The sequence below is a fragment of the Camarhynchus parvulus genome, chromosome 3 (genome assembly GCF_901933205.1).
Source record: "Camarhynchus parvulus chromosome 3, STF_HiC, whole genome shotgun sequence".
NCBI lineage: Eukaryota > Metazoa > Chordata > Aves > Passeriformes > Thraupidae > Camarhynchus > Camarhynchus parvulus.
This window is the reverse complement of record NC_044573.1, coordinates 23,830,996-23,843,592: the sequence shown is the minus strand read 5'-3', so window position 1 is coordinate 23,843,592 and position 12,597 is coordinate 23,830,996. Positions and strand designations below refer to the sequence as shown.

General features: G+C 41.0%; 1 protein-coding gene across 3 annotated transcripts in view; it reads right to left on the bottom strand.

The window, feature by feature from the left end:
* Window positions 1-7,894, bottom strand: part of MTA3 (metastasis associated 1 family member 3) — a 139,892-nt gene extending 131,998 nt beyond the window's left edge. The window contains exons 1-3 of one of the 3 annotated variants that reach the window (XM_030946551.1): window positions 7,785-7,894; window positions 5,644-5,711; window positions 3,703-3,796 (exon numbers count right to left, since the gene is read on the bottom strand). In XM_030946551.1, the coding sequence (XP_030802411.1) occupies window positions 3,703-3,796; window positions 5,644-5,711; window positions 7,785-7,812 (190 nt within the window). In that variant the 5' untranslated portion in view covers window positions 7,813-7,894. Of the gene's footprint in view, window positions 1-3,702; window positions 3,797-5,643; window positions 5,712-6,911; window positions 7,201-7,784 lie in introns of those variants that run through there. The other 2 variants (XM_030946550.1, XM_030946552.1) reach the window with 2 other exon arrangements.
* Window positions 7,895-12,597: the final 4,703 nt, after the last annotated feature.

Here is a 12,597-nt window from a genome sequence, read left to right as displayed (position 1 = left end):
ACTGCAAAAGAAGGAAATAAGAACTTGAGCCCTTTGCTGTAACCCAAACCCAGTGTTGGTACAAAGCTGACACAGTCTCCTCCCCACAGCTATTAAAACTATTAAAATTGCCCTAAAATACTTACATTAGTTCTACTGAAGATAAAGAATCATCTACATTTTATAGATTCAGCTACAGCTGGGCATTTCTCAACCACACCATTTAGTTAGGAAACATCTTTATGGCACCCCTTTATGTTTGCTTCACCCATTTTAATGAGCTGAGTGTTCCTGTCCCACCTCTCCAAGCTCACTCGCTTACGTACTCGGGTGTCTGTTGCAATATCTGTCTCTTGTCCCGCCTGCCATCCTCTCCTCATCTCTCTTCCTTCTTTTCCCTCAACAGTAAGCCATACTCTGCTGCTGGTCAATTCTTTAATGCCAAGAAAGGAACAGCCCCCTCACAGTGACCCTGTGGTGATTACAACCTAAGTGAGTTAACACCCCAACAACAACAACCTGGTGAGTGTTAACGCCCCAAAAGAACTCTCTCACTAAGCTCAGGAGGCTGCACAGGACAATGAAGGTGATCCTGGACAGTATTTTGGTTTGTATTTCAAGCTGACCTTACCATAAACTCTATTTTGTAGTAACATAAATCAACAGTGAAAAAACATAAAGCCCTCAAGTGCCCATTAAACATTCCAAATCCCTGGATTTAAGTGGCTACAGTCAGCTTCTAGAACTATTCCCAGACCTAAGCTGATGCCATACATGATGCTGGCAGACAAATAAAAATTTCCTTAATTAAATTCCACCTGAAACACTAGGGAAAGAAAGAAGGTAATAGAATTTCCTCACAGATCAATGACATTCTTTGAAAACGAGAGAACTACTCTGTACCTGAGTATTTAGAATGGCCTAAAGAAAATTTGATCCCCCCCCCATTTGTTTCAATATCTTGAAACATTTTGGAAGACAACTTAAAACAAAAGCAAACAAAAAAAATCCCAACCAAATTCAAAAACCCAAACAAACAACAACAAACAAAACCCAAACCCAACAGCAACAACAAAAAACACCCTAGGAAAACAATATACCAACTCCTTACCAGTGATAAAGGCACAGATCGACTTTATTTCATGCTTCCCAAGCATTCTTTAGAATAATTCTGAAACTTTTTCAAGTTGCTGAAATGTTCTTTTTAAAGTTCCAAAATATTTTCTTACAAAGCTCTTTTCTTCTTTTAGTAAATGGGACCATATCTACATCTCAAAATATAACCTTCAGAAATTGACGTCTCAGTCAAAAAACCCCCAACCAACTGCCAAAATCTTGAGAAATGCATAACTCAGACCAGTTTTCTCAATCATAAAGAAATAAAAAAATGCTAGCAATATAAAATATCACTGGAAAAGACCAAGCAGATTTTATACTTAAAGGACTTCTCCAAACAGGCGCACAGGAGAAATCAGTGGCTGAACTGGAGTTTCCATTTGTTAAAAAACTTGTATCTTTTAACATTTATTTTATACCAAACCAGGTAGAAGTGTTGATGTGTCAATAGTTTAGCTATATACAACATTTCCAAAACATTTAATTCATAAATATACAAATATTTTGTTTACACATACCATATTTTTAAACAGAACATTGTGTAATTCCAGAATGAAAGCCTTTAAATTGAATTGACATTTAGCTACATCTGCTCTATGAGGTATAGGAAGCTCTAGGTGAGCAATGCTTCGCTATGTGCTGTCCCCTGTGACTGTAACAAACATCTCCTAAGAGAACTTGGCACTACAGATTCCACAGATTGGTCAGAACAAACAGAGACATTGTGTCCAGAGAAAATGTTCATAGAGAAACATAATTCATGGGAGCACTGGGTTAGAAGGCTCATAACCTGTGAGACAGGCATTCTAAAGATGTTTGTTGAACCAGCTGGAAATCACATTTCTGTTTCCTCACTACAAAACCTCAAGAGAATCCCAATAGAGAAAAAAAGATGAAAGACTCCATGGCACTCCTAATGACACCAACAAACCCCTAGTATGCTATAGGAGAAAAGAAACAGACCATCAACAAATCCTTTCTATCAAAGTGCTGACAAAATGGCAATCTAAAACTCACAAAGGAAATAGAAAAATCTTACTTTTCCAGACTGAATGGTACCCACAGGACTAACATACCCTTTTCTAAAAAATAAGGCAACTAAAAAAAAATTACAAGCTTCATTTTTTAAAAATCAGGTTTGTTTGGGTTTTTTTTAAGTATTTCTGGTAAAGTTGTTATCATTTTCTTACTTTCTTGCCCCCTCCACTAGAAAAGAAAAAAAAAAAAAAAAAAGGTGCTAGAAAGTTTAGTGAAGCTCACCTAAAGTTCCATGTTTCAATATATTTCATCTGGAAGAACTCAAAAGACTAATGATTGTGGGGGCTGATGATCATGATCATAAATAGGTCACAAATAACTATAGAGTGTACCCAACTATCTAAGAAAACATTAAATCATTTTCTTAGTACATAAGCAAGATGTATTGTCTTCCTATAAAAACCAAGCTAGTACTTCATACTATGTACTCAAATCACCCCCACTTCTCTAAGACCAATAAAAGAATAAAACAAAAGCCAAATGTTGGCTGTTTTCTCTTTACTCACCGTACCTGGATGAGCAAAATTACCAGAGTTGGACATTAAACAAATTGCAGGGTATTTTTAAAGCACCTAATTACACCATCATATATCTGCATAAAAAAGTTGTCATTATCTAATGTCTTTCAAGAGAATCTCTTAAAACACATTAGATAATGACAACTTTTTCATAAAGTAGAGATTTATAACCCCCACATAACTTATTCACAGATAATTTTGAAAACTCAAGCATCATATACAATCAAAATGGTATTTAATAACATATGGCAAGAAATTTAAGGGATGTTGACACACTTCACATTTCAGTTATTTACAAATATGACTGGAGTATTTTGCAAATTACTGTCTTCATCTCAGATTTTTAGGTTCTGAATTATATTTTCAGAATTGCATTTTTTCTCTTCAGAATTATATTTCTCATCAAAAAATTATGGAACGTTATGATATTTCACTTGTATACCAAATGGCAGATACCAAAAAAAGTTTAGGTTCATGTTGAAAAATGCGGCTTTTTTCACCTATTACCACTTGTTGTTTTTCTGAGAAAAAAAAGGAAACAAAATAGAAAAAAAACCCCACCCTCACTATTTTTTGACTAATAGCTATATTTAGCATAAATGCACATAACGGCTCTTTTACAATCTCCAGTGATTTTCAGTCCCAAATGATGCATTTCATTCTTTACATTAAGCAATACATGTTTATGTCTAACTCAAAAAAGTCATATCAAATAATCACAAGTGCTCTTAAGCTTAAATTGACTTACAACCAAGAATTACTTTTGACATTAAAAAAAAGAAATGCAGCTGTACCTTCCAGATGAAAAGATACATTCTTTTTTTTTTTCCAGATGCACAGTCTCAATCACATGGATACAGCTTAACTTAATTCCCAGAAGCAACTAGCAGGAGCAGGAGATCATCAGACAATACTAAGCAACTAACTGGATATTAATAAATGCTTAACATAAACATATATTTCACATGCCAAAAAACCTGCTATTTTAAGCAGCTGCAGAAATTGAGCGGGCTGTGTTAGTAAGGAAAAATGCCCTACCCCATCTACTTACTAGCATGCTTATCTGCAAGCATTATAAGGCTGTTAGAAATATCTCTTCGCCTGTAAAAACACACCACTTTGGCTTCCACGTTCCCATTGGCAGTCTACAAAAGAAAGAGAAAATCAAGTCAGGATGAATCCCTCCTCAGCTGAGTAAAACAAATTAAATGTTCTCTGCTTGGAGTGCTCCCTCATGTCAGTAGTTCTCACATGATCAGTCAAGCCGAAATCAACAGAATTACTCCAATAAATAAAATCTTCTTGAGAGAGGCCAATATCAATTTCAGACCAGACAAGAGGATTAACTACAATTATCGAGTCCTCAGAATTTATGTTTTGTTCAGGTGTTCAGAGGTGCAATGACAGTATCATGCTAACGTAAGAATCCTTCAGAACTGGTAGAATCTTGTGAATGTTTCTTTATAATCCAGCTTTAGATAGAAATATATATTTCAAAGTACTCTAGCATTTTTTCAGAATCTCATTCAATTTTTCAGAATCACATTTATTGAACAAGTCTTTTTGAAAGACTTTTGAAAGGTTTATTTGAAAAAGTCACAACAGCTCCTAAAATAAAAATCTATTTAGTTTACTGTTGTTTCCACGACTCATTATGGGGACCATGATCTTCTGTAAAGAATTTACTAATATTTGAAGAACTGTATCCTCCTCCTTGAAGGGTACAAAAGTAGTTTTTTACCTTGAGTTACTTATTTAATACTAAAAAGTATAATGTTTTGATAAAGTGTCTTACAAAAAAAATATTGGCCCTGGTAAAATAACAATCAAAGCATTTCATTACATATTTACATAACATCTCCACATTTGCTTGATACCTTTCACACATGAAAGCAAACCATTCACATTCAAGATGTCTGGACTACAACCTCCAACCTCTCTTTAAGGAAAAAAAAAAATCAATACAGACTCTGTTTTACCCTGCACGAGCAAGATTAAATTATAGCAGTGCAGTTTAAAGATAATAAACATTACATTCAATACATTATTGGAATCATGTCAATTACCGTGAATAAAAAATTTTCTTCTCCAATAAAAGTCAAAAATTATTGGCCATGCACAAGTTCAGTGGATGTTGTGTTGGACAGCACTAGGAGTTAATGTGGTTGATGTCTGCTATGGTATTATCTTGTGTTTCATTAATAAGAAGAAAACCACTTGCAGGTCACCAATTTTTTCATTTACTTTCTAACCACTAGGGAAAAAATATCTTAATCATTACTTACATCATGATGGGCATTTTAACAATTAACTTTTGATGTAGTGGACCAGTAATTTTTAATGCTGCTTGAGAGAAAAGTAAAAAACCCACAAAAATATTAAAAAAATAATAAAAAAACCCATAGAAATTCCACATTATTCTTAGTAGTGTCAGAGTGAAGAAAAATCATCATGCCTTCCCCAAAATGACAGTCAATAGAGCCTCTATTTTTTAGAAAAATACACTCAAGATAAAGACAGAGAACAGAGTCTGTATTTTATTCAAAAGCCCATTCTTCATTCACAGCTGCCAATAGGCAGAGCAATAGACAGCCACAGAAGTCACATATTCTGTCATTTGATCACTGCAAAGTCTCGCTGGTACCTTCCAGCTCTTCAGATGTCTATCTAAAAGCAGACACATTACATGATGGCTGTCATTCCAGATGGATTCACAGTGTCACTGTCAGCCAGAGAATAAAATTCATTCATTTCTCCAAGAATTCATAGAATTTGTTAGAAAATTTTTGCAGCAGAGTAATCCTGTTCACCCAGAACTGGGTGTTTCCTTAGGTAACAGGGCAGAATTAGAGAATATCACATAGCAAGTTTTCAGTAACCACCAGAAACCCCTACTACAGTAAAAAATCTTAAGGGATAGAAATAATTCTCAGGTTTTAACAAGCACACTGACTGTTGCCAAAGGTTAAGAAAGAATCTTAGGTATTTGTACCTTGTTAAGTTCTTCAATTCTCCTAATGAGATATGGATTGCTGGAAGAATTTTCAAAATAAACATAATCTGCAAGGAAAAAAGGAAAAGTCACTGAAATACCCGGTGTTATGTAAAGACATATCATTATTAGTGCAAAACTTTTCTTCTAAGCCTAGAAGTTTTCAAAGGGCTGAGATTTCTTCATAAATGTTGGGACCATGATGTATTTCTACACTGAGATTTAATATAATTTGTTCCTAAATTCTAGTTTGAACTGCACTGCACCTGCTTTAACAACCATGCTGGGAAAAAATTAAAGGGTTTGTGTTGAAGCTCACACTGTAATCCAGTAATCCACACACTTCATAAATCTTGATAGGGAAGGAGCAACTTCTCACGATAAATGAGGAAGATTTAAGACCTGAGCACTTTAGTGAGTTTCTATATTATGGCGATTAACATTTCTGTAAGAGATGACACATCATATTTATTATCAGGTGCTGTGGCAGCACAGTTGTCCCAATCAGTAATGCACGTTTTATGATACTTTCTCTTGTTGTTATCTCTGTCCAGTAAGATGCAAACTATATTAAGCAGAAATTGTTATGAAATTAGCAAGGATCTTGGAAGACAATGTCTCTTTCAGCATCATTAATATAAAAATATTTTCATAGAGTAAATAGAAATTTACTCATGTCCTGAAAGTTACTCCCATGCAACATACAAAGAATTGACAAGCAGCGCATTTCATTCAATAGTTTTTTGAAAACTTGTTTTTGTCCAATGAAAAAGTACCCATCAAATGTCAACCACGCTTTAAATTTGATGTTGGACTTATGCACCTTGCAAACTTTATTTTTAAAAATCGAAGAAGAAACTGTTAACAATGTATAAAAGTCTTCTACAACACTTCCACACTACAATACAATGGAAAGGAACTTCAGGTAGTTCTAATGAAAGAACATGATCTCTGGGTAGTGTTCACGATTGCTCATTAAGATTATAACGAAAAAAAGATAACTGGTGACCTAAGAGGTAAACCCTACCCGCTAGCTGCTCAGAGAAGGATTACTTTCATAGGTAAAGGCTGATGGGACTACAATCTAAGTGCCCTAATGAGGGAGCATGCAGATGGAAGATTTGTGTCTCTAGCAGCATATCTCAAAACATTAGCAGAAAGCGATTCAAACTATTATCGCCCCTCATTTCCACGCATCCTCCCTCTCAGCTCTGGCTATTGAGAGAGCAGGAGGATGGAGCGATTTTTGAGCACCCAGTACTGCACACCTAACTTGAGCGGTGCACCTGAGCCACGGCACTGGGCACACTGCCACGTTCGTTCCCTCCGTGAGCGAGCCAAAGTTATCCGTGCCATTTTCGACAGGCTCGGGGTGGGAAGACAAACGTTGGCCGTGTTTTTCACCGCCTGAACGCCCTCTCCCCCCCGCCCTTCGCCAAGCAGTCACGTATCAGGGCGCTCCTCGGGGGTCACGGCGGCAAGCAAAGGAAGCTGACAGAAATCCCCCGGTTATACAGCCGGATTAATTATTTATCCCCGGCAGACCAAGGAAGGCGCGGAGAAACTCCGCCGTGAGCGGGAAGGGCGGGCGCGGGGGCAGGGGAGCGGCGCGGGGGGAAGCGCTCCCGGGCTGGGCTGGGGCTGCCCGCACGGCCCCGCACCGCGCCGGCAGGGCCCGCCAGGCCGCGGCGGGGCCGGCCCGGCCCGGGGGCGCACGGCCGGGCGGGCGGCCCCTGGCTCGCCCCGCGGGGCCCCTCCGCCGCTCCCCGGGGAAGGAGGCGAGGCGCAGAGGGCGGCCGTGCCCGGCCCGCGCCGCGGAGCGGGGGCTGGAAGCCGGCGGCGCCGCTCCCCCCTTCCCTTCCCCGCGGAGGGCGGCGCTGCCCTTCTCCTCCTCGGCGGCGGGGGCCGGGCTCCCACCCGGCGCACGGGGCTGGCGGGGGAGGGCCCAGCGACCCTTCGCCGGACCGGACACCTCCTCAGCCGCCCGCCCGGGCCCGGCCGCCCCGCTCGGGGCCGCGCCAGCCCGAGGGGCCGGGGCGCCGCTCTTGGCCCCGGCGCGGCGCGCATGGCCCGCGGCCCGGCGGGACCCTCGGCCCCTGCCCGCGGGGGCTCCGTGCGGGCGCCGCCGCGTCCCCACATACCTCCCACTCGGTACATGTTGGCCGCCATGTCTGCGCTCTGCGCCGCCCTCCTCCTCCTCCTGCCGCCTCTGCCGGGCCGGGCTGGGCAAGGAGGGAGCGGCTCCCGCCGCCGCCCCCCCGCGCCGCGCTCGCCCCCACCCCGCGCCGCCACCCCTCCCCGCCCGGGCGCAGGACACAGCGCCCCACGGGGCCGCCGCCGCCGCTTCCGGAGCCGCCGGCGGCGAAGGGGTTAAACGGGCGCCCCCGGGCTCCCCCGCGCACCGGGCCCGGGGCGGGTCGCGGGCAGGGCCGGCCGCAGGTGGGGTGGGGCGGCGCGGCCGGGCGGCGCCGGGGGAGCTGCGGGTGCGCGGCCACGCTCTCTGCCGTGCCCGGAGCACGCCACGTTCTGCCGGCTTCCGCCGCTTTGTCCCGCTCCTCTCCGACCCTCTGCGGACGTGGGGACTTTTTGGCGTCTGCCTCTTCCCCGGAGCGGCCGAGGGATCGCTCCCCTTTAGTAACTCTGAGTAGTATCCCAGAGAAAGTTTGTTTCTTGCGCAGCACCTGTTGGCGATGGGTTTGGCGGCCCCTTTGTTCGCCTCCGGAGCGCGGTCCCACGGGAGGCTCCGGCGCCCCCAGCCCGCCCCGGGCACGGCGCCGCTCCGAGCTCTCCGCCGTCCGCAGGACGCAGCTTGCTCTCAACAGGCAGCACAAAACATCTACGACAGAATAAAGATAAATCTAGCAGCTCGTCTCGGGGGCAGGAAGCGTCGAAAGAGATGCTTCCAAATCATCCGATGAGAGAGATGCTTCAAAAACATCAATATGATGTAACATGAAGCCATTTCCCCTGGTTTATACAAAGTTCACACCATAAGAAACAATGTATACACTTCACAAACAAATTGATCCTGCTGTGGCATGCTGCCTTGGAAAAGAAATGCTTGTTATCATCTTCCTGCAACGAAGCGGATGATTTATTATTTGTTTTATGCCCTGGATATTCATGCGTGCATTCCCAAGTTAAAATTTCACTTCATCCTCAGCTACAGGAAAATGTGTTGATTAGGAGGAGGATGATCTTCCCCGGTATTTCAAACAATTATACCCTGCCTTTCCTTTCTCCTCTAAGCAAATGTGGGACTACCAAATTCTTGCCTACTTCTAGGACACTTTTAATTTCTCCAGCGACTACAACTTTATGTCAAAACGACAACTGAGAAGCGAATTTCTGAAACACATGTAACAAGCATATGATACAGTAATTTATTTTTCTTTTAAACACAGCAGCACATTCAAGCATTGAAAGGAAAAATGGGGAATTTTCCTTTGTTGAGCATCTGTGGGAGCTGAAAACAAGTCAGCAGAAACTCCTTGGGAAATACCAGCTCTGTCCAGCTGGGTATTTCCAGAGGCACAACAACATGACCTTAGCAGAGACCTGAGGCGTTACTTTTACTCTCCTGTTTTACCGCTTGGGTAAATGAAACAGGTTAAACTTTTGAGGCAAGAGAACATTTAATTCAAACAGCTGGTTTGTCACAGCCATTACAAATTAAATAAAATGCCTCCGAGCTCTTTTCCTCATTTTAAGTCTGCACTTAGGGGGATGAGGGGGATTGCCCTCACTAGGAAGTTTACAATGTCCCCTCATCCCACAAGGAGTTTGGACAGAGACAGACCATAGCTTCCATCAGCTGAAGGCATGGCCTGTGGAAGAGGAAGGCAGCTCCTGAAGATACAGAAGGTGAGAGGGCAGCCCAGGGAAGCCCATGTCCTTTCAGGTGGACAGCCTGAAAATAGTTAGAAAACCACCGTTACTTCCAGCTGCCAGACTGAGGCTGCATCACAGGGCAGATAACCAGAGAAATAATGATGTTTACATACCTCAGTACCAAATCACTGGGCCCTGTTGTTCACAGTGACACAGCTCACACAATCAGCGCCAGCACAGCCCGAGGTGTTCAGTATATCCATAGCTCAAGGTCGCTGCTTTGGGAGTGGGCACGGCCAGCTGGTGGATACAGAGTTGCATTACTAGCAGAACATTTTACTTTGGTGTAACATATACAAAAGCCTGGATGCAGTTTATTTTCGGTGCTCTCTCAGTGTACAGAATGGGAAAAATTAAAGTTATGTAAACACCTTCATTTTTCTAGATTAAATAGAATGGAAAACTCTTGTTTCAACTATAAGACTGTTAAGAAAAAAAAAACCAAAACCAGATAAGAGCCTTGTCTTAACCTGGAATATGAACTATGTTTAGCTATACACTGAGATTACTTGTACTGTTCAAAAGAAACCGCATTTCTGCAGCAACAGTTGAAGTAAGACAGATTATTCCTGTTAGAGACGGAGGTTACCTGAGAGCTTTGTTTTACAATTTTCTTTGCTGTGCCACCCTGAGCAGTCCATCATTCCTCCTCATGGTCCTCCAAAGAAAAGCCAAGAAAGAAAGAATGGGGTGTTAAAAGGATAATTTTAAAGCCTAGGCTAGTTCCATGGTCCAGGCTGGCCAGCTGCCCCCAAGGTGAGCTAGATCAGCAATCCTGAAAGAGATGGACATCAGGCACTGAGACAAGAGATGGCCAAGGACCTTTCACAGTATTCCCAACACAGTGGGAATTGACTTATTATCCCAACACAGTGTCTATTGACTTATCCAGGCTGCACCCTCTTTTTTGGCTTTTTCTCTTTAGCCTCATCAGATGCACCTAAATCATGTCTATTACATATCTATAGGGTTAACTGGAGCTATACAATTTTCTTAATGCATTTAAAAGAATGCTATTATGAAATAATTTTTTTCCATTAGAGATAGTACAAAAAGTTTCACCTTTTCTTCGTAGGCAATTTAAGGTTTCTTTATTACATGCGGAATTACTTGGACAAAGGTAATGGAAATCTGCTATCAGAGAATTTTATTCCTGCATTTTCATTTTTCAAATTGAATTTTCTCATTTTCCACTATTGCAGAGCCAAGATGAAAGTTTTAAAAAGTTCTGACAATTTTATCATTTCATGAAGTCATAGGATAAGAGAACTTCTGTTGCAGCTGTCATACAGCATCCTATTATGTGTCCAAAGAATTCAATTTCAAGGTTTCCCAATTTCAGAAGCTCCTTAATTACAAAAAGCCTGAATCTAAACAACATGAACGTCACCATCAAAACATGTCCAACCTATAAGCTTCTTCACAAAAGATACCAGAACTGAATACAAATCTTCATAAATTATTTGATTGTTAATGATCATACTGACAGTCAAGAGGACTAAAGTAAGATATATTGATAGAGGGGTGTACTTCAGATTGAAATACTTCAGAATCTTACAGATAGGAACATCTTAGTGAAATTGACAAAAACATTGAAGAAGGAGTTGCTTGAACCTTCATAAAAGAGTGTTCATCTTCCTATAGAGCTTTCACAGAGACTCACCCTTGTGCTAATGCAATGGAAAGGAAAAGACCTGTCCCATCTTTGACCCTTACCCATGGGACCCTAGAGGGTTTGTTAGCTTGTTTTATTTGCACAGGTAATTTTGAAGCACAGGAAACATTCAACTGGTCAAGTATATGAGTTTACACCAAGGAAATGCAGCTCCCTTGCTAGTAAAACTTTCCTACAACAAATAAACTGGCTGCATGCACATAATCCATGCAAAGATTTAAGCAAATTGCAAAGGACTTCACAAATTATCATTTCTTATCAGCTTAAACTGCTACATTGAGAGTAAATCACCACCACAGAGGACTTGGGTACTTTATGGACTTGTCCTGTAGCTCAAAAATAAAATGTAGTTTGTACAAAGTCACTTTGCTCTCATGTGAACAAACCAGCTAACACAGTCACACATTGATCAGACTGACTTACAGGCAACCAACAATACAGGCAAGTAACAATGCTTTTATTATTTTTAACAACACCAATATGTACCATAGCTTGCAAAACCTCATTAATGAATTTGCAGCACAGACAGACAGACAGCTTGGTGTCACTTAATTAGTCACAAAACAAAAATATTTTTCCACACCAATACTCATTATTATATTTATAAAAAAACTTATATAACTGCCATTTTGCAACAAACATTATATAAGGTGGGGTTGTGATTTTTTTTGTTTACAGAAATACAAAATTCAGTGTTTGTTATCACAAGCAATAAAAACTTTTAGCTGCCTCTACAAAACAGAAACTAGATGCAATCTGTAAGAGATGCTTTCACACCAACTTCTATAAATCAGAAAAAAACCCCCAAATCTCTCACAAGAGAAAATCATCTGCTCTTGGCATCAGAAATAATGTTGTCTTTTTATTGACTCTGAGTCAGATCTCTCAAGAGACTCTTAGTTAAATTTATCACTATTTTCATTAAATATGATTTAAACAATTGCTTAAAGCTAATTGCTGAATTACTAGTAGTCTGCAGATTTAGATGTGGAATCCAAATCTTAAAGTCATAAGAATTCTGCCAAATCAGTGTGCAGATGGTTCTTATGTTTGGCAACAAGTTATTAACTGAAAGGGTAGTAAAAACAGATCTCAGGTAATGGTTTTTCAATAAGTATCATAGTGTTATAATGATTGGTGCTATAGCCTACCAAATGGCACTTCTTTGACAATGCTCATAATTTCATTTCCTATAAATGATACAATTGAATAGAGGTTTTCTCCTTTTTTTTTATTTTGGGGGTTGATTTTTTTGTGGTTTTTTTTTTTTTTTTGTGAAAAATACTAAGTCAGATCTGGACCTCTATATACCTGTCTTCTTGTTATAACTGAATTTGCTTCAATGAAAACCAGTCCATTGCAATGGAAAAATTGCTTTGGTTTTGAGG